The 22,290-nt window shown below is 43.6% G+C and overlaps 1 protein-coding gene, 1 long non-coding RNA gene and 1 other non-coding gene across 7 annotated transcripts in view; all 3 read right to left on the bottom strand.

Moving 5' to 3' along the window:
* The window catches only part of TBL3 (transducin beta like 3), a 35,155-nt gene extending 21,637 nt beyond the window's left edge, over window positions 1-13,518 (bottom strand). Inside the window, exons 1-10 of one of the 5 annotated variants that reach the window (XM_033963742.1) lie at window positions 13,410-13,518; window positions 11,583-11,634; window positions 9,449-9,544; window positions 9,314-9,361; window positions 9,004-9,145; window positions 7,653-7,737; window positions 5,758-5,928; window positions 4,489-4,564; window positions 4,292-4,388; window positions 2,392-2,600 (exon numbers count right to left, since the gene is read on the bottom strand). In XM_033963742.1, coding sequence (XP_033819633.1) covers window positions 2,392-2,600; window positions 4,292-4,388; window positions 4,489-4,564; window positions 5,758-5,928; window positions 7,653-7,737; window positions 9,004-9,145; window positions 9,314-9,361; window positions 9,449-9,544; window positions 11,583-11,634; window positions 13,410-13,444 — 1,011 coding nt within the window. In that variant the 5' untranslated portion in view covers window positions 13,445-13,518. The other 4 variants (XM_033963744.1, XM_033963743.1, XM_033963741.1 and 1 more) reach the window with 4 other exon arrangements.
* A 4,806-nt stretch (window positions 13,519-18,324) lies between these two features.
* LOC117345625 lies at window positions 18,325-21,914 on the bottom strand. The gene is made up of 4 exons (XR_004536474.1): window positions 21,766-21,914; window positions 19,741-19,989; window positions 19,518-19,584; window positions 18,325-18,629 (listed from the first exon to the last, which is right to left on the bottom strand). It is a non-coding gene; the product is annotated as an uncharacterized LOC117345625 (long non-coding RNA).
* Window positions 21,596-21,725, bottom strand: LOC117345908. Its single transcript, XR_004536532.1, has one exon. It is a non-coding gene; the product is annotated as a small nucleolar RNA ACA64 (small nucleolar RNA).
* Window positions 21,915-22,290: the final 376 nt, after the last annotated feature.

Raw genomic sequence — 22,290 nt, forward strand, 5'->3', positions numbered from 1 at the left:
CAACATTCCAAGCTCCCAATTAGAGAATGACCTGCGGACAAATTTTTCCCCATCCCCGCAGCAACTCATTTTCCCATTCTGTACTTGCAAGTTCTTTTCCTGTCTCTGCCCCATTCCTGCAAGCTCCGTCCTCATCTGCACAAGCCTCAAACACTTTAAAATCATAAATGTTCGAGGCTTGTGCATTTAAGGCAGAGTTTACAGGAATGGGGCAGGGACAGTGACAAAACTCACAGGGACGGGACGGGGAGATATTTGTCCCTGTCTCATTCTCTACTCCCAATTCCAGAGCAAGTAGAGGCTTACATAGTAACATAGTAACATAGTAGATGACGGCAGATAAAGACCCGAATGGTCCATCCAGTCTGCCCAACCTGATTCAATTTAAATTATTATTATTATTTTTTTTTCTTCTTAGCTATTTCTGGGCGAGAATCCAAAGCTTTACCCGGTACTGTCCTTGGGTTCCAACTGCCGAAATCTCTGTTAAGACTTACTCCAGCCCATCTACACCCTCCCAGCCATTGAAGCCCTCCCCAGCCCATCCTCCCCCAAACGGCCATACACAGACGCAGATCGTACAAGTCTGCCCAGTATCTGGCCTAGTTCAAGCTTCCCCCATGTCTATCTCAGTAGCAACTCCCTGTCTCTTGCTTTCTTTTTTTCTAATAAAAACTGCATTGGGGAAACCTCATCCATCCCTCTTTACTGTTACTGATTTGTGAGCACAAAAGGTCATACAGGACTCTTCCTTAACCCGTGCAAGTTGCTTTGGAGAGCACTAGAACCAGACTCATAAATGGGTTCTTTTCCATGAGCGTGAATCTGTGGTGGGCTGTAGATTACAAAATCCTATAATTTATGGACGTTCCTTTGAAATCTAAGATGGGCATTAAGATGATCCACACGTGTTTTCTTTATCAACCATCAGCTATGTAGGAACCTTCTTATAAACTTATCCTTTAAAATTCAAACAAAATGTTAAATCTGCCCCTTAATTTCACAGGCAGCCAATGAACATCTGTTACTCTTACTGTATTGATTAATATGACCCCCCAGCCTTGCCCAAATTTCAACACTGCCACCTGGGCCACTCTGCAAAAATCCCTGTGCTCTTAATTAACATCTGATCTTAATTCAAACGTCTCGACCTCCACCTGAGCCTCTGCAGTAAGTTGGGAAGTTGCTGAATTAAAAATCCCGAACATCGACAGTAACCAGATCTAATCTAATAAACAATTTATTAATCGCACTATACCAAAAAGGTTCAAGGCAATTTACATTCAAAGAAGCCGTAAAATCTACGGGAAAATACAAAAACAATCGATGATTAAAATATCATCATAACGTGAATATTGCAAAAAGTCATCTAAAAAAGTTTTCACGAAACTTTAAGTAAATTGATATCAGTCGTAATGTAAACAGGTAGATTAATCCAAATTGTAATGGCAGCGTAAGCAAAAGAGGAGCTGAGCTGTCACTTACACCGTACGCCTCTAATCTGTGGAAATTGTAGTAATATAGTACCAGATAATCTGGTGGAAAAATAATGCAAATGAAGTAGCCATGGAATCTCTATTCCCAATAAAAACTTAAGAATAGCTTTACTGGGTCAGGTCAATGGTCCATCAAGCCCAGCAGCCCATCTCACGGTGGCTTAGGTGCAAGCGTGTTCCCACCTAAGCGCTGGAGATAAGTGCAAATTACATGAGTCTGCTCAGACTACGTGTACACACATGTTTCAGAACAGCAGACACTTATGTACACACGTGTATGCCGGGTTCTGAATCATTTACGCACTTATGTAGGAACTTTTTTGGCTCATTCCAGTTAAACGCTATTTTTCTCATTTTCAGATTCACCTGTAGGGATCTGCAAAACGTTTCTAGCAGATTTGTGCTCTATTGGAAACTTTTTGGAGCAGGGGACCAAATGTTGCAGGTATTTATGTTTAGACAATTCTTAATGAATTTTTCCAGCATTACAAAAGGATGTCCAACTTTCATATTACATGACAGCAGAGAAGAACCTCACTCACCAACCCCCAACCTCTCTGACCCATTACCCAGCCCACTCCTTTCCCATCTATTAAGATTTTATTAAGGTCTACAAATGTAAAACAAAACCAACAGTTACAAATCCAACATTCAGTACAATATCCAACTTTCCCCTGTAACAAACCTCTCCGAGAAACCTCCTTCCCAATCATAAACTCAGGGAGCAAGTGTTGACGATGGCTGGGGCCAAGGATCTCAAGTATTGTTGGGAGATCACCAGGAATCTCTCCCCATTTCACCCCTCACTGTCTGCATGGCCTCTGTCTTAAAGCTGATTGAGGAATTTAATTATTCTTCCCTTTCTCTCCCACCCCGGTGCTATCACACCACTTACCTGTTTCCTCAGCTGCATCGTTTGCAGGTCATACAGGAGAATATTATGTTCCACCGTCACAGCCGCGATCTCGTTGCGAGTGGGCACCAGAAGGCAGTGCATCAGACTATGCTCGCTGGCATCCTCCTCTGGGCTCTTTGGAAGAGGGTAAGGAAGAGTCTGGGTGTACACACAGACAGCTGTCCCAGCATCCCAGATTCTCAGGATCCCTAAATGTACAGCAAACAGAATCATCAGTTATGAGGCTGGTATCTCCCGATGTGCCAGAAGGGTTATCAAGAAACCAAAAGAGGCCAGAGTTGTCTAAGCTCTCAAATTTATTAACATCACTTTCAAGTACTTGTGTCGTGTCAAGGAGAGCTTCCTTCCAGAGGCAACTGATCAAAGGTAGGTTTGAAAATGTATTTTAAATTGGGCCTGTGGCACCCAAAATAATAGGAAAAATCGTTCTGCTGCATTTTCTTGGTCTCCAATTGCTCTGGTTCTCTGCGGGATCTGACTCTGCAGCACAGTATCAATAAGGATCTCAGGTGTTAATATATGACACAGCAGAGGCAGCCACAGTCTAAAACTGTTACACAATATGTTAGTGAGGGAGAAACAAAAGTAAACCTTGTTCTCTTAGGCTTTCACAGCTGTCCAGATCTTGCTGCGTTTGGGTAGGTGGAACCGACGTTTCAGCCATCATGCTGTGGCTTTCTTCAGGGTATGCTGTGAGGTCAGCATAGTTCCTCTAACCCAGTGGTCTCAAACCTGTGGCCCGCCAGGTACTATTTTGAGGCCCTCGGTATGTTTATCAATCACAAAAGTAAAATAAAACCGTTTCTTGATCATATGTCTCTTTAGCTATAAATGACAATATTGTTATTAAGACTTAGCCAAAAGGAAAGATTTATAAACTATAAAGAGTTTTACCCCATGCAAAATTGTCTTTCCTTTAATAAGACATGAACTATTTTTTTTCTGAGGCCCTCCAAGTACCTACAAATCCAAAATGTGGCCTTGCATAGGGTTTGAGTTTGAGACCACTGCTCTAACCTGATTGGATGGGGTTTGAGGTGACTGAAGCAGGAAAGCCCGTTGGTCATGGATTTGAATTTTGGCAGCAAAGTGTGTTAGTCACAAATCTGAAAGCTTCCCCCCAAATTCAAATCTTTGACCAACAGACTTTCCCTCCAAAATTCAAATTCATAGCCAATGGGCTTTCCTGCCTCAATCACCTCAAACCCAGCCGATCAAGTTAGAGGACCCACTATATATAAAGACAAACTGCAGACCTCACAGCATACCCTGAAGAAAGCCACCGCATGATGGCTGAAACGTCGGTTCCACCTACGCAGACGTGGCGAGACCTGGACAACCGCAACAATCAAAAGTAAACCCGTTGCATCTTACAGAAACAATACTGATAATGAGTACAAATGAAAGCACAGTGCTAACAGGATCAGAAAGGTAGTTATTTTGGTTTTAATGGCATTTTTTGGTAGTATTAAATATTATTCTGAATTAATATACATCAGTTCATATGTTGCAAACCATTTTTTTTTTCAGAGTAAGAACAGCGCTCCCAGACTCCCATGAATTCCCCTCCCTATTTTATAAGGTGATGCAGACAAGGGAGGACAATGACAAACAGCACAGAAACAAATGTACACCCTAACCCCTCAATGGCATCACAGACGTACACGTTAACCCCTTTAGTAGCGACTCGGAAACAGATACATATGCTAACCCCTGAGCGCAACAGACCTCAAGACCTCAGCGATAACAAAGAATTCCCGAGAGAGACAATATGAGAAGGTAGGGGATGGTAAGGTTTCCATTTGTAAGACGGTTGAAGCAAAACAGTTTAATGCCATGTGGCTGCCGTCCACAGTGTGTTATTGTGACCCTGACCCACCTTTGCTTCCGGCTGTGATGAAGTATAAACCCTTTCTCTGGACTTCTGGGGGACGGGACGTTTTGGACTTTGGTAACACCACAGCTGCTTCCACACTCTAGTGAAAAAATACAAACACTTCAATTTCCGTAAACATACCCAGTCTGGGTCACTGTTCTTGCACCCTCACAAACCCCGTTCCTCTCTCCCCTTCTCACCTCATACACCGGAATGGTTCTTTTGGATTTCTGTGTCTTCAGATCCCAGACTGTGCAGACTTTATCACGACCCGAACTGTGGTGAACAGACAGGGAACAATCAAAGAGTTTTATAAACCAATCATTGTGCCCTAGTTCCCTCCACTTACTCCAGCACGGACTACTGGCAGATAAAACCTCTAAGGCCCATCTAGCTACCCAATTTCCTTCCTGGTACAAATGGAACAGATCCAACTTGATATCTGGCTGTTATGGGCTCAAAGACATGAAAATAGATTTATGTTCTATTTATCCATATTGTATTACTGACATAAAAAAAATCTATTGAAACCCGGGTTTCACTAAAAAGCAGCCACTAAATTTTCCACGTCTTTAATCTTTTTCTGTTCCAATTATATCTTCCTATGTGCATGCAGCCAGACAATTTTTTCTATCACACAGGGCAGAGAGTATTTCATTTTTCATTTATTCCAATTTTATCCAAAGCAGATTACAAAAAAAAATAACGTATTTTTACGCATATAACATGCGCGTTATACAAGATTTTACAAACACGGAATAACCATGCGTGTTATATCCGTGAGCGCGTTATACTTTTTTTTTTTACATTGCCACTCTGTCGCTAGAGAAGGGAAGAGGCAGCCACGTCAGCCAACCAGGCAGGCAGCCTTGCGCGCCGCTCTGCTGCTACGGAGGCAGCTGGAGACAGCGAGTCCTGCTTCCCACACGAACATCATCTTCCCCGCGGGCCGGACACAAGCAGCAGCCTTCGGAACCGGAAGCCGCTGAGAGTCCCGGCATGGCGGCCCTGACAAGAGAGTTAGCAGCTACGGCAAGGCAACAGTGGCAGCAGCGGCTAGTTCCAGCCTCCCGCTCTCCTCCCTCCCTTCCTCCATGGCAGCGCTGGGCGGCACATTCGGGCTTCAGCTGTCTCCACCGCCGCTCCTCTGACTCCCTTCGCCTCAGCCCCCGCAGCAGGCAGGACATGGAGGAAAAGGCCTGTCAAGCTGCGCTGGAGGAACTAAAATAAGGTACAGGGGAGAGGAGCACGGTATACGCGTGGGCGCGCTATAAGGAAATTTTTTTTACATAAATGCTTTGTTCCTGTGTGCTATACACGTGGGCGCGTTATATGCGTAAAAATACGGTATACACTATAAAAACAGTAAAAAGACCTATGACAGGACCTTTGCATTATTTCAGGAGTAACATCGATTGGGCCTGTCTAGGTACTGAACGCTTGCGCTCCGATGCTCAGAAATCACATACCTGAGCATTGTGGCACCATCCGCCGTGAAGGACAGGGATGTGACCGTACTATAATGAGTCTCCAGTGCAACCAGACAGCGGCTGGAACTCAGATCCCAGATCCGGATTTTGTAGTCCATGGAAGAGGAGAAGAGTTGTAACCGGGAAATGTCAGGATGGAATTCCACAATACTGCAAAATAAGGAAATACCGTTTTGGAGTGGCAGCTGAGACTTAGTGGCTCTGAAGCAGCAGATCACCAAATGGGAGAACAAGGTTTAATTACCGGACACACTAAGGATATATTCATATCACATTCTGAAGAGAACTTTGGTGCTTGGCTCCTGGCTGTCAATACAATGGCTGGGTGGGATAAGAAATGGTTAAAAATGGGGAAAACAATTCGTATGTCTAAATTGACAGCTCTCATGCAAAATCGCCTCTCCCAGTTTTTGAAGGTTTGGGATCCATACATCAAGTGGACACTGGCCTCCTAGTAGTCTCACCCAGCTAATTTGGTGGTTTCTTGTTGGTTTTCTGCACACATATGGGTTGGGGTGGGAAGGGAGGTGGGGAGGGGGTTGTTCAGCTTTGGAATGTCTTGTCTCATACTGAAGAATCCCAGTATGACTTTTGGTGGGGTGGGGGGCTGTGAATGTTAGGGTGGTTGTTTGCTTTGTTCATGGTTCTGTATTTCTCTGCATTTTCTCAATAAACTTTTGGAAAACAACAAAAAAAAAAAATGGAGAAAACAACTGGGTAATCTTGAACAAAAGCTCATGGCAACATAGCACCAGAAGGAGAAATTAGGTTCTTATCTGTAGATTTTCTTTCTTTTAGACCCTCCAGGCCGGCACAGAAACTGATGAGGCCTCCGTCAAATCGAGAGAAGTCAGAAATTCCATCAGTTTTTGAGCCGGTCTGGAGGGACGATAACGAAACTGGCATTTCAGCTGAAAGACCAGAAATGCAGGAAGAAAATTGCAGACACAAGCTCATGAAAAAGTGCCCAGGCCTGATAGGCTGTGCTTTCCACTGAGAAATATTGGGAAAGGACACAGAAGGAGATATGATAATGAGTGGAGTGGAAGACAAGACAAAAAAGGCTGGAGATTAATTCAAGGCAATTTCACTTTATACCTGTAACTCATGAAATAATAGCGATGGTAGAAGTCAAAAGGCACAGACATAAGGACCCAAGTTCCACTGGGATTTTGTTCCCATAAGTTGGAACAAGAAATGAAGATTCTGTGTCTATTTTCCCACCCCAGGGACTAAGACAGGGCCAGAAAAAGCCACCGTTTACCCCCTCCAACAGTCTCTAACAAAAGGCCAAACAGGACTGCACAGGCTCACCATCGCCACCTGCTAGAGACTGAGAACAGACTGATCCTAAGAGAATGACACGGGGACAGATTTTCCCCGTCCCAGCCCCATTCCTGTAAGCTCTGTCTTCATCTGCACAAGCCTCAAATACTTTAAAATCATAAGTGTTTGAGGTTTATGCGGATTAAGGCTGAGCTTACAGGAAAGGGACAGGGACAATGACAAAACAATTGTCCCTGTGTCATTCTCTATTCAGTATGTTCTCAGTCGCCCCCTGCTGCCAGGGGAGCGTAAGCCCATTCATCTGTGCAGATCTGGAGGGGAGCTAAAGAATCATTTGTTATGCCCGGATACAGCATCAGAGCTGGTGATTCAAGCCCAATCCTATGCCTGCTCCTTCTCTGTCTCTCTGACGCAGGGCTCCGAGGCATAAACCACTTGTAGCCAGACTAAACTTTGGGACACCTCTTTCTTGAAATCCTTTTTTTTTCCACAATGTTCCGGGATCCTTCTTGATAAACTGGGACCTCAACCAAAATCTCAGCAGCTCCAGCTGTTATTTCCAACAGTAAATAGGAAGTTTTTCTTACTGGACAACCCCAGAGGAGCCCTTCAGATTGTGGGTGCAGTATTGTCTGATTACATCCCAGATCTTAATGGTACTGTCACAGCCACCTGAAAGAAGAGAAAATGTGGATGATCAGTGGCACTGCCAAGATTCTACTTTCTCAGTGCTTCTTCTTCCCCCGCTGTGCAGGCCGCTAATCCCCCCCCCCAAAAAAAAAACTATCCACTGGGATTCATTTTCAAAAAGATGGATGTCTTACTAGTCAAAACATCCAAGTGGGCATTTGCAAAACTGACTTTTTAGACGTCTTTCTGGTTGTTTTGCCCCTAGTGTGTCTAAATCATAAGGAGGCATGTTAGAGGCGTGTTTTAGGCAGGTTTAGCACTTGAACGTTTTACGATAATCAAAACGTTCAAGGCACAATTTGGATGTTTTGGGCTAGACCTGTTTTTAAAACGAATAAGGGCCAAACAGGTCCCCAAACTGACCACATGAAAACTGGAGGGATAGAAATCTGGCCCCCACATACTCCCCCCTCCCAAATATCTGCATGAAACAGTATATGACAGTCCTAGCAGAGCTGCAAGAAAGTCTCTAGCGTAGCCTGGTGGTCAGTGCAGTGGACCTAGGCCCAAATGTCACCCTAACTAGTGCACTCGTAGTGGAAAGAGTGAGCCCACCAAAAACCCCATGAACTGCCATATAGGTGCCACCTGCAGGCATAAGGGCTATTGGGGGGGTAGACAGGTGGGCACAGTAGGTTTTGGGGGAGTTTGGGAGGGCTCATCATTTAATGTACAGGGGTTATGGTGAGATGTGTACCTGGCACCCTTAAAGTGAAGTTCACAGCAGTGCCCCCTAGGGTGCTTTGTGTGGCCAGTCCATTACAAATGCTAGGCCCTCCTGCATTCAAATGGCTTGTTTTGGATGTTTTTAATTTGGACCTTTGTTTTTTTGATAAATGGAGGGGAAAATTAGAAATCTAGCTGGACAAAACATCTAACTGGACCATTTTCGGGGGAAAAAAAGACTACAGATCTTGTGGGTTCAAAAATGGACATTTTCTCTGCTTGATTTTTGGATGTTGCGTCAGAGGGGAAGCTTCCGCCCACACACGCATGCGACTGCATGAACACTCCGGTGGCTTTCAACAAGCTACTCAAACCTTAAAACGCGCCGCAAAGGTAAGGAGGAGGGAGGGAGAGGCACGGACTGCGTGAGGGGTGCTGAAGGGCAGTGAGGTGGCGAGAAGAAGGGTGGATGCTACAGGGATGGGGCAGTGAAGGGGACAGTGGTCTGGTGACGGGAACAGATTTTTCCCCTGTGTCATTCTCTATTCCAGATGTCTCTAAGTAGTAGATACTGAGCAATACCTGTCGCTAACAAAGTGGAGGTTGGGTCAAAGGTCATGCTGGCCACAGGTGCTGTGTGGATGGCCTTCCAGGTCCGGGAACATTTATTTTCCCTCCAGTCCCACTGTTTGAGCAGCAGGGCCCGGCTCCCAGTGACCAGGATCTACAATTAGCAGAAGAAAAAAAAACAACAGGTTGTAAATTGCTGATGAGCTGCTGAGGTGTGAACTCCACATGAGAAACCAGGCAAGGTACAGACCAGAACAGACTTCTTAGACCTAGTTAAGGATTTCTTTTGGAAAGGACTGGGGGAGGAGACGTTTCCTCTTACCTCATCATTGGGACTGAGCGCAAATGACGTTATCTCTTCCTGGTCATCCTAAGAAACAGCAGAGCCAGAATGATTACAACTGTATTTTTCCTAAACTTGCTGGTTTCCTCTCACTGACCCCCTCGGCCATCCTACCTGCTCAATGCTGTGGGTCACTGCTCCCGTTTCAACGTCTAAAATGTTCAGCCTTGTTCTGCAAGTACAAAACATGTTCCTTCCATCTCTGCTTATCTAGGAATCAAACACACCACGTATATCAAACATCAATTCTAATAATATTTTATTTCCACATAAGATTAAAATGGCCAGCAGCTAAGATCTTATGTCTGTCGCCTTCCCTTCTCCCACCTGGTTTGAGATTAGGAATGCAGGGATAGAGTTTTTCATCCACATTGTACATGGTTAAGTGAGTTCAATCCTAGAATAATTGGCACCTACAGGTATGAGCATATGCCAGGCTATCATTTCAACTCCTTGCTCTGCAGATTACCATGCCAAGGCTACCAAGAGAGTGATACTCAGCTAATGAAAGCATGACCATATTGCAACAGGAAGATCCGAAACAGAAAAATGAAGGCAGATAAAGACCTTATGGCTTATCAGTGCCATCTGCTATCCTTTCCTCTTCCCTAGGGCATTCCCTAGATCTCTACCACAAAGGACAGGGCAGACAAGGAAGGTAGAAGAAAATGGCACTCAGTTATTTGAAAGCCAACTATACAACAGGGTGGGGAGTAGGGGTCAGAGGGACCTGTGCTTTCGCCTTCCGCTATCCGGGCTACTGTTATCCATTGATCAGAGTTTCAACCATTCCACTCTGGCAATTTTGTTACTGTAAATAAAGTCACTAGACAGGCTTTTAATGTTAATATATCTTCCAAAATAAAAATGTTAGCCCAAATAAGAAGGTGATGGAATGTCTGGCTCACTTGTACATCACAAGAAGCATTTTGTGCAAGACTTATTAGCTTATGAAAAATCTAACCCCCCAATATTTACCCTCAGTACGAGTATAACCAGGTATACAGGTAGGCATTGCTTTTAGAATACTGACCAGAATGTTATTATCTGGGGACCATCAGTATTCAGAGCCACAGCTGGTGCCCAGATAACTTCCAGGCCTGTCCTTGCTTTGCCCTGGATAGAGCAGAGTGGCTACAGATTCATTTACAGACATTGAAAATCTGGGTAGGCATCTGTCTGAGCAGAGGCAGCTCCTGCCTGGACAAGTGCAGATGAATATCAAGACCACAGGTTTTTTTTTTATTCCAAAGCACTGAATTTTATAAACACAGACAGCCAAACTATACACACTCCAGAAGTGGAAATGCAAATGCGATATTGTGGACTAAGATATTTCATGAGGAAAATAGATTTTTCTTTTCTTTGCTGAACACTGTACTCTTTCTGTGTTATCATGAGTGATTTCTGAAAGGATTTTTTTCCCGTTATATTCTCAAAATTTAATAAAAATAAAAAATAATGTAAATTTGAAAGTACTAGAATAGTCAGCAGGTTTTATGCTCTCTTCAGAGGTGACCATGGACTTGCACATGGATCCAGTGTCTGAAGTTCAGTGATGAGGTCATCACATCTTGTTTCTTGTGACTCTCTGAACACGCTCTAATCTAGCAATGGATGTAGCATAGTAACATATCCCCTCCTTTACTAACGCATAGCGCGGGTTTTAGTGCCAGAAGCAGCGGTAATGCTCTGACGCTCATAGAATTCCTGAGAGTCAGAGCAGTTACCGCTGCTGCCAGCGCTATGCGTTGAGGGGGGATAGCAAATAACAGCAGATGGTCCATCCAGTCTGCCCCATAATTACATGAATGACAATTTCAGGATTAAATTTTTTGTTATTTCTGGGCCATAGACCTTAGAAGTCCGCCCAGTAGTCTTCTTAGGTTCTAACTATTGGAGTTGCCTTTGAAGCTCACTCCAGCCTATCCAAACTATCTCATCGTTTGCGGGATTCAAACCATGAAAGTCTGCCCAGCACCGTCCTCATGTTCCAAATTGCTGGGGCTCCCATCGAAGCTCTCCCAAGCCCATCCTAAATTGGCTTGTAATATATGCGACTGAGATCGTGCAAGTCCTCCTGGTACCGGCCTTAGTTCTTCAATTTATACCACTCATATTCTAATTAGAGATCCTCTGTGTGTATCCCATGCTTTTTTTTTTTTTTTTAATTCCGTCACCGTTTTCCTCTTCACTACTGTAGGACATAAGCTCAAAAATACAAAAAGAAAAATAATGTAAAAGTTACCTGAATTTTTCCTCCTTTGTAGAAAGGTTCAATTTTTTTGGAAACTGCATAGCTGAGAGGAAACAAAAATATTGAAAATCATCAAACTTTGTTCTCCTGCCTTTGAAGAATTTATTTTTACTTTTACTTAACTACTTTGACCTAGTGCTTTCAACAATACCCCTATCTAAGTAAATGACTGCAGATAAAGGACCTGTGTAGTCCATTCAGTCTGCCCGACAGCCAACAGAAACCAGTGTAATACAGTATAGCATAGCTTATGTGTAGCTCTATGGTGCTGCTCTGTTTTTGGTTAGTGCCACATAAAATACAAATGTCTTGAGAAACGAAAGCCATCCCTTGATCTGGGGCATTGAAAGTTGTCTGATAAATATATGCTAACCCAGAAATTAAGCGAAGAGCACATCACCATCTTGTACTACTAAACCAAAAGGAGAAAGGTAAAATGTTTAAATTAAGGAGCTGAAAAGAAAGTAGGGTAGAACAATGGCAAATTCACAAAGAGCCAAAAGGGACATGCAAAGTAAGAGGTTTATTGATGAAACACCAGACACAGAGCCTTGTTTTGGCAAACGTCATCTGCCTCAGGGGTCACAGAATATTATAGAGTGATGGCAAATTGTTCAGTGCTGTGCTATCAGAACAACTCTTATGTATAATTCCAGGACTTATTCACCGCAAAGCTGAAGAAAAAGCTACCTTTTTGAAGGTACCAAGGCTTTACAACAGAGGAAAGCATTGTTCTCCGATTCTGACTGTGCGTTAAATTAAAGGGCTGCACTTTTTATGGAGGAAGGACTGGTGTCCTAATCAGAACAATGAATTAAGAATTAGGTTTTAAATCCCAATTTCCCCACTGAAACCACTTGCGACTAGAGGTTGACCGAATTTCAGTTTTGGTTACAGCATCAAAACCAGCTGAAAGCAAATTTTCATTTTCAGCCATGTTTTTGTTTTGGACAAAATATTTTTGGGGAAGTCAAAAATGTGTGCTTTGTCTTGTTTGCCTGCCTCCTGAACTGGAGTTTCCCCTCTCTCCCCTACAGGCCTATTTAACAATCCCTGGTGGTGAGATTGAACAGAAGTTCCTCAGTTGCTCCTACTCATTCGCTCCTGTCCTGACTATACCACTGAACCAAAACAAAACAAAGAAAACTGCAGACGGGTGTACAATGATACAGGCAAAATTTATTATGTCACTAAATGGAATGCAGTTAAAAACACTTAAAAACAAACAAACCAGGGGACCTGACACGGTCTGTGTTTCGGAAAACACACCTTCATCAGGGGTCCCAAGTTGAGAAAGGAATCCATTAAAACCGCAAACAAGCTATGGCCTGTGTAGAGACAAACTCCGGAGGTCAGTCAGACTGACCTCCGGAGTTTGTCTCTTTTCCTGAAAACACGCCCTGATGACGGCGTGTTTTCTGAAACATGGACCGTTTGTTTGTTTTTAACCACATTCCATTTATTGACATAATAAATTTTGCCCATATCACTGTACGCCCGTCTACAGACCTTGTTGGTTCTTCCTTCGTTGTTTTCTGTACCACTGAACCACCAGGGATTGTGATTTGAGCTACTCTTTCTTTCTTCCTTCTTCTTTTTTCTGTATTACAATTAGAAGCAATGCAGTTACGATCTCGAGCATTAGTTTCTATTGTACAGAAATGCAGGACTTTTGGCTTTGGAATCAATCACCTTCCTCAGTGAGACACACAGATCTGTTAGGATACTGTAGAACGGAATAAAGAAATAAGACAGTTAATAAGCAGCGCGTTGCCATTGTTCTGGGGCGATTTTCCAAGAGGGGAGGCGAGCTCTTACTTGCTTTTGAACTGGACTCTGCTGCTCTCTGCCATGTTTCAAGCACCCACGCGGCGGCCAACCCTTCGTTCACTTCCGGCGCACTCGTTCTACGTCACCGCGCCTCCGAGACGCTCATCTCGCTAGGCGGTTGAGTCGTGCGCGTGCGCGGCCAAGAGCCCCGCCCCCCTGTTATAAGAACGTCCCATGTAATACATACAGAAAATGGACACGATTTAAATGTTTTATGATTTGTGCAGTACATAAACCCAAATTATACAGAAAGAAAAATGGCAGCTACATGGATTAAATAATTACAAAAAAAACAAACAAAGCTCTCTTTTGGCCATTAAATACACAGGGTTTATAACCCAGCACTAGTGGGGGATCCTTAAAAAGGTTGTTTATTGATGCACCTTCTTGTCCAGTTTCTCAACTAGATTGTAAGCTAGTACCACTATAGATATAATTAGTAGTAGTGTTAATCTGCCTAAAGTTTAATACAGGAGCTTTTACTGTTTCCTACAGATGACAGGAAAATGAGCGCCCCATGATGGCGTTACCTGTGAGCGTAGGTAAGAATTGCAACATGACTTTCAGAAAGGGTCTAGGCCCCCAGTGGGGCTGTCACTGGGGTGATTCTGAGCTTAGGGGATTGTTGCTATGGCAGGAGTTTTCAACTATGGTCTTGTAGCAGATTGGACCTACTGCTCTACTCCTACTACTTATCACTTATATAGCGCTAAAATGCATACACAATTTATAGATAGTCCCTGCTTGGAAGAACATAAGAACTGCCATCTTCGGATCAGACCTTTGGTCCATCAAGTCCAGCGATCCGCACACGCGGAGGCCCAGCCAGGTGCACACCTGGCATAATTTTAGTATAAGAACTGCCATCTCCGGAAGAGCTTACAATCTAACTTGGATAGACACAACATATACAGTGTGTGTGTGTGTGGGGGGGGGGGGGGGGGGGGGGGGGGGTGCAGGACCAAAGGTGAAAGGCGTTAGGAGTCGAAAGCACACTCAAAGGAGGTGGGCTTTTAACTGGGCCTTGAACACTGCCAGACATGGAGCCCACCATAGGGATTCAGGCAGCTTGTTCCTCACATAAAACCCAACTAACCCAATCAGGAATGTCCCAAGCATCACCTACAACTACTACATATGTGTACCTCCAATATCTTGACAACTCAGATGTAATCCTTAGCAACTCAAAGAAATGTATAAACTATTCCCTAAGTACTTCTAATCTCCGGCAATCCATTTGTAATCCGCCTTGAACCGCAAGGTAATGGCAGAATAGAAATCCCTAATGTAATGTTAGTGTCTCCAGATAGAAGTCTTAGGGGTAAGAACAAATACAGTGGGGTATTATTTATTTATTCAATTTTCTATACTGTTCTAAGGCAGCTCAGAAAGGTTTGTATTAATTTTTTCAGGTACTCAAGCATTTTTCCATCTGTCCCATGGGCTCACAATCTATCTAATGTACCTGAGGCAATGGGGGGATTAAGTGACTTGTCCAAGGTCACAAGAAGCAGTGTGAGTTTGAACCCACAGCCTTAGGGTGCTGAGACTATATACAATGGACAGCATAATCAGTGATGAGTGGAAGCATATATATGTGATGCAGTCAGCCAATTCCTGGTATAATGGTATTCCTTAACTGCTCCATATATCTACAAACAGAACCTGCTGTAATAGCCATTCTAGACTAGATAAATTGGTATACGGGGAGGGAGATCAGGAATTCAAGTCCATCAGCTGAATATATTAAGGTATCCTGGGTGCTGAAGGAAGTGTATCAGTGCTAAAAATGTTGGGGGACTTGGATAGTAGAACTGACTTGCAAGTAAACACCCTTTTTAAATCTGAAATGGTGTGTGATGACAAAATGGCAGAGTTTCATGGACAGGTCAGCTAGACGCAGCATCTAGGATAATTGTTCCTGATGGCTTAGTTATGGTGGTAGAGGATGATACATTTATATCCCACATTAGCCTTTTACAATTCAATGATATTCTATGGGAGAAGGCCAATAGATAAAAATGAAGGCAGTGGCCTCACAAAGATAAACAGGATTGCTGATAGGAAAGGGAAAAGGGTGGAGGTATAATACAGTGATTCCCAACCCTGTCCTGGAGGAACACCAGGCCAATTGGGTTTTCAGGCTAGCCCTAATAAATATGCATGAAGCAAATTTGCATGCCTATCACTTCCATCATATGCAAATCTCTCTCATGCATATTCATTAGGGCTAGCCTGAAAACCCGATTGGCCTGGTGTTCCTCCAGGACAGGGTTGGGAATCACTGGTATAATATATCACCTTTCTGTGATTACAATCAAAGCTGTTTACATATTGTAATACAGGTACCTTTGTACCTAGTCAGGGGATAGACAATTCTGGTCCTCAAAAGCTGGAGCCAGGTCAGGTTTTCAGGATATCCACAATAAATATGCATGAGATAGATTTGCATCTCAAGGAGGCAGTGCATGCAAATCCATTTCATACATATTCATTGCGGATATCCTGAAAACCTGACCTGGCTCCGGCTCTCGAGGACCGGAATTGCCTACCCCTGCCCTAGTGCAATGGAGGGTTAAGTAACTTGCCCAGAGTCAGAAGGCACTGCAGTGAGAAACAGTTCACATTATTTTCAGGCCACTGCACTAATAGGGTTGTCCAAAAAAAACTGTACAAATTGAAAGATTTTCCCCCCATTAAATTTGTGCTTGATCAGAAAATTATTTATTTTTTTTGTAAATCTTTATTGATTTTTAAACTTTGATAGTGTAATACAAATGGTAAATCATACAAACTGCATAAAAACACACTATTAACTATACAATTATTACATTAAACAACCATTTTCTCCCCTTATCTTAATTATTAAAGCAATAATACATGATATGATTTCAATATTATAATGAAATATTTTAACTCCTCAAAATATGTTTCCCTCCACCCTCCCTGGATGTGCAAAGACTCTAATGGAAAAAGAAAGAAAGAAACATAATCCTAATTATAATGCAATAAAATTAGTTAATGGACTCCATACATTATTAAAGGACTTATTGGCCCCCAAACGTTCCGCCATCATCCTTTCATACTTATATGTAGTACAGTTACCCCCACCAAAAAGTAAAATTAATCCTATCATGGTTTTTCCAATTATGAGTAATCAGTTGAACCCCTATTCCTGTCAAGATCATGAAAAGGTGACTATATTTATCTAAAGTAGGTTTATCATGAAGCTGTGTACCACATATGACAAAGGGATAGATGATTCAAGAATGAGATTAATTTGTCCCCAAATTGACTTCCAGAAACCAAGTATCAATGGACAAAAATATAACAGATGATCCAAAGTTCCTATATTAATGACAATGCCAGCATCTATTAGATTTAGAACTGTCTATTTTTTGTAAACGAACTGGGGTCCAAAAAATCCTATGCAATAAAAATAACCATGTTTGTCTCATAGATGCTGACGCTGTACATTTCACTTCCAAATCCAAATTCGTGGCCAACAAGATACAGAAATATACTGTTTTATCTCGATACTCCAAATATCTCTAAGACTATTTTTTGGCTTCTTATTTAAAAATTCAGAAAACAATTTGTACCACTGGGCAGCCTGATGCCCTACTAGATCTGTCTGGTAGCAGAGGATCTGCAAGCTGAAATAAGTTTTAAAATTTTTCCATTAAGGGAACCCACTCTGAATAGCCCACTTCAACTGCAACCATCTATATTGTTGAGACTTTAAAGTGCCAAATGATTGTTGCAGCTGTGAAAAAAATCAGAAAATTTTTAAAGCCCATCCTAGGGTTACTCAAAGCCATCAATTACATAAAGCTTCATTTTTCTCAAAATTTGTTGTTTTTACTTAATGGAGCAAAATTCTTGGTTTTATAGCTATAATTTATATTTTCACACTTGGCAATACGACATTTTATGCAAAAAAAATTAGCAGTATTTTACTAAATGAACCTTCAATATCTGCACTTTAAGTGTAAAATAACAAATTTAACATATTTTGTTAATAGCTAAACACAGTAGGAGGTCCAAGGCTCTGCCTATGGGAGGGACTGGGCAGCCAATCAGGGACTTAAACCCCACCCCATGCATCCCAGGCTACACCAGGAAGGGGAAGGCCCACCATTTTGGAAGAGGTGGGTCTGCCAGCAGGAGGGACTGGGCAGCTCTCTTGCTGGTCATGAAAATATATTTTTGGGGGAAGGAGGGGTGTCAGGGGATTGAATGGGCCCACAAGCAGAAAGGAGTGAGCATCCCTCCTGCCAATTTGGGGGGGACTGAGGGTGTTAGGCAGGAGGGAGTGGACATGCCTGACCTGACGTACATCAAAGCCTCCTAAAACAGCAGTAGCTGGCCACTAGCACTACAGCCTCAGCACCTTGGGGTTGTGGGTTCAAACCCTGCGCTGCTCCTTGTCACTCTGGGCAAGTCATTTAATCCTCCATAGCCCCAGGTACGTTAGATAGATTGTAAGCCCTCCGGGACAGATAGGGAAAATTCTTGAGTACCTGACTGTAAAAACGCTTAGATAACCTTGATAGGCAGTATATAAAATCCTAATAATAGATGCAGCACTCTAAACAGGCTGCCCTCTGCCACCTCCCTGATGCAGCAGAGGGAAGCCTTAGGAGAACAGGCCAGAAGTAGCCTCGAATTGCTTTGGGAGGCAGACCTGAAAGTACATCAGATCTCATGGGAGTCTATCAGAAGGGATGGAACGGAATAACTGGTGGACATGGAATGGAGAAGGGAGAGAGAAGACAAACAGAAATCAGAGCCTGGGACCAACATGATTTCAATAATAAAATGACCAAACAAAATGGTAGGAAAAATAATTTTATTTTATATTTTGTGATTACAATACAATATATCAGATTTGAAACTTGTATCCTGCCAAAGCTGGTGTTACACAGCGAGTGTGAGCTAGGACTTAAGAGAGGAAAAGTCTTATTTTGTTTACACCACCGTGCCAGCATGGAGTTGGAGAGGGCAAAGGGGGGGTGGGGTGGGTGAAAACCACCATTACAGAAGTCTCAAACGACTTGCTCCTGGCAAGATGCAAGGGCCTCTATTCCAGTTTCATCCTTCTTGATCTCTGCTGTTTTTGACACTGTCATAATCACCATTGATATGCTGTCCTCACTTGGATTTCAGGGCTCAGTAATTTCTTGGGTGTTTTCTTATCGGTGCTACCTAAAGCATGAGAAGTACCTGATTAGACTTTTTGCCACTGTATAAATCAAATTTTATTTGCTTTTGTAAACCGATTCAAAGCCAGTGTGATGATTTAGCAGTATATGAATACTGCATTAGAAATTTCTATATCCTGCTATGTTTTTCTTGGTCTCAGACTGCATTTGAAACTTGCTTTGTCTGTGTGAGGGATAATTTGTTCCAAATGGGTTCATTTTGCACATATTTATTTTAAAAACATTTCTCAACCGCCTATTCCTAGACAGCTTTACAAATCGTAACATACATAAAATAAAGCAAACAAGACTTGAACAAAGATTACAGATCATTCAATGTAAATAGCTGGTTCACAGTTCTTCACAATACATTAATTCTGAAACCAGAATTAGGCAGAAAACATCTTTCATTGGAATGTTTCTATCAAAAGTGTAGTTTTGAGCATTTTCTTAAACTTATGCATATCAGACAGTCTCTGCGGTCCAGTTAATTTGTTTCACAGCGTTACTCCTATGATGGAAATAGCAGAAGCTCTCGTATTCTCATAATGCACTTTTGAGAAGTCCATCAATGACAATCGTATCGCACCTTCAGACAGCAAAGTTCTAAGCGGTCGATAGATTGCCATAGTTTGCAAGGAATCCCATGGTAGATGACGTTGAACATCAATATTAATGTATTGAAAATAATACGTAAGCATACAGGACATATGACTAAAAACCTCATTCCTAAGCCAGGGAATGTGGTGCTTCTACATAGTTTGCTTATTGTTGGGTGCACTGAGACCAAATCTACTCCTTAGGACAATTTCAGACACTTGTGACTTGAGCTAGTCACCAAAAAAGAATGTCCAGTTTAAGGGCTCTAATCCAACATCCTATACTCATTTACCTTCTAGCCAGCCAGGACCGAGAAACAGATCTGAGTTACTGTACAGACATCCCTTCTAAACTTCACCCTAAAACAGGAAATAGAAAAATACAATTTACCACAAAGAATTGAGTTTTGCTAGAATGAAGGAATATTGTGTTCTGAGAAAAAAGTGCTATACGAGGAATCACCAGGGTCCTCACTTGGTCAATGACAATTTCATTTCTGGATGTTGAGGGCCTACCAGAACATGCTTCACTCTCCACTGATGTGCAGCCATCTCTTCTTTATCTGTGTGGTGCCCATTGCTTCGTCTCTGAAGACCTGTTGAACCTTGCAGATCATTTCCACTTGGGAATTGCCAAGCTTTACACAAAATTTAATGCAATAGCGTTTTTCAACTTTTTTCCTGTCATTTTGTCAAAAACAAAAATCCAACGGCGCTCACTTACACTTCCTCACTCATCGGCGGTCTGCTGACAACTGACAGCTTCTGTAGGCAGGAAAAAATTTCAAGCATGCACATTAGGACCGATTACATACATGCACCAAACCAAGCCTTCCTAGCTTTGTTTACACAAGAAAAACTAAGTTCTGATACTTTTTGAACAGCCCTCGTACTTATCTGATATTTGAAACACTGTTTACTGAATAGGAAATTTATTACATTTTCAAACCTAAAATGTAATGTAATGTAATTTATTTCTTATATACCGCTACATCCGTTAGGTTCTAAGCGGTTTACAGAAAATATACATTAAGATTAGAAATAAGAAAGGTACTTGAAAAATTCCCTTACTGTCCCGAAGGCTCACAATCTAACTAAAGTACCTGGAGGGTAATAGAGAAGTGAAAAGTAGAGTTAGAGGAAAAATAAAAATAAAATAAAAGAGATAATAAGATTAGAAATGGACAACTCCCTTAGAAACAAAACAAAATCCTTATTCGAAAAGATATAGAAAGCCATTGCTCATTTTAAAAATGAGTTAAGATCTACTTTTGTGAATCCACCAGATACACATACTGTATCTTAACAGTAGCCAGCCTGGGTCGCATTAGGCCCAACAGCCCTTGGACTTAACAGGCCTTTTCTCAATTCCTGCCTCTAGAAGAGCCACTAGCTAGGGAAATGGGAAACAGGCAAATGCAGTCAGTGCGTAGTACCGGGGGGGGGGGGGGGTGCTGTATGCCCTGGGCACTAGCACCCCTCCTCTCCATGCATGCATGCCCCTTCCCCTGTATCTCTAGTTGTTCGCTGCCATGAGCAACAAGTTTAACATGCTCTTCATGACTGTCATCTCTCCTGCTGATGTCACTTGTAGATGCCGCACATATGAAGTGACATCAGTGTGAGAGACGATGGGGTTGTGAGGAGCATGTTGAAGTTCTTGCTGCTCGTGGTGGTGAGCAACTAGAGGTATGGGGCAGGGAAGGTACGTGTGTGACAGGGTGTTTCAGGGAAGGAGCAGAGATGAGGTCAAGGAGAGGCATGCCTCACCATCTCTAAATCACTGAATGCAGTCAGAAGCAAAACAGCGCATAAGTCCTCCTGGCCCAATGGCTTTTATGTTACTTGAAAGACCTTACACGCAGGGTTACCAGATTTTCCTTTGGGAAAATCCAGACCCATGGCCAGGCCCCCAGGATCACCCAGTTCCACCTCTGTCCCATCCTGTTCCGCTCCCCAGCCCGCTACAGACAGCATCCACGCGTGCGTGCATGTGATGTCACCGTGTTGCATCCACGGATGCCCCTCAACGACACAATGTTGTCAGGAACTAGTGCTGGGTTATAGGCTGTGGGTTCAAATCCCTCGCTGCTCCTTGTGACCCTGGGCAAGTCACTTAATCCCCCCATTGCCCCAGATCCACTAGATAGATTTTGAACGCCGCAGCAGCAGCCCCCCCCCCCTGCAGCAGCAGTCCCACCCCCCCCCCTGCAGCAGCAGTCCCACCCCCAAACCAAGAGGACTTTAGGAACATTCATGAGAGATTTTCACCTCCCCCAAAAAAAATCAGGCTTTGACCTGGGCACATGAAAGAACAGAGCCCCCCCTCCTCCCTCCCGCTTTCTCGGCCTAGCAGCCCGCCACGAGGACTCGGTGTAGGAGCGCGGGTTTCATCCGCCCGCACACGGCGAGAGCGGGGGATTAGCCTAACGCCCCGCTTCATCTAGGCCCAGAGACCTCCCCAGCAGCACCAGGCCGGCCGCGGGGGATTTTCAGTCCAGGCCGAGGCGTAAAATCCCGCGCCCAACGCCCCCTCCTCACCTCGGCAAGCGACTCCCGCTCGGGCCACGCGCGCCCTGAAAGCAGCGCCGCTTCCGGAGGGCAGCCCTTTATCAGCTTCCGGTCTAGCTCAGCCTGCTTCCGGGGCCCGGCCTCTCTCACACGCAGCCGCTGACGGGCCCCGCACTCTGTATAACAGACGCGCTACGTCCTTACGTTCCTAACTAACCCAAACGTTCCAGGGCGTGACGCGCCCGATCTCGCGAGATCCTCGGCGCTATAAATAGAGCGCCGCGGGCCCGCGTTCTTCCTTGTTCCATATAATCACGTAAGTGGGGGACGGGTCGCAGCTATCGCCGGTATATCGCTGCCATCCGCCTGTCTGAGCCGCTGTTTTGCAGCGGACGATGTCCTTTAGCGTGTGGCCGAGGTTGCCTGCTCGCTATTTTGTGTCTGATGGCCGCTTTAACGCTCGTCCTCGGCTAGGCCGTGGCCTTAGCCTGGACCCCTTGCAGGCGGAAGCAGACTTCTGGTGCATCAGGAGCAGCCTAGTGGTTGCTCCAGGGA

Source organism: Geotrypetes seraphini, chromosome 11, assembly GCF_902459505.1.
Source record: "Geotrypetes seraphini chromosome 11, aGeoSer1.1, whole genome shotgun sequence".
NCBI lineage: Eukaryota > Metazoa > Chordata > Amphibia > Gymnophiona > Dermophiidae > Geotrypetes > Geotrypetes seraphini.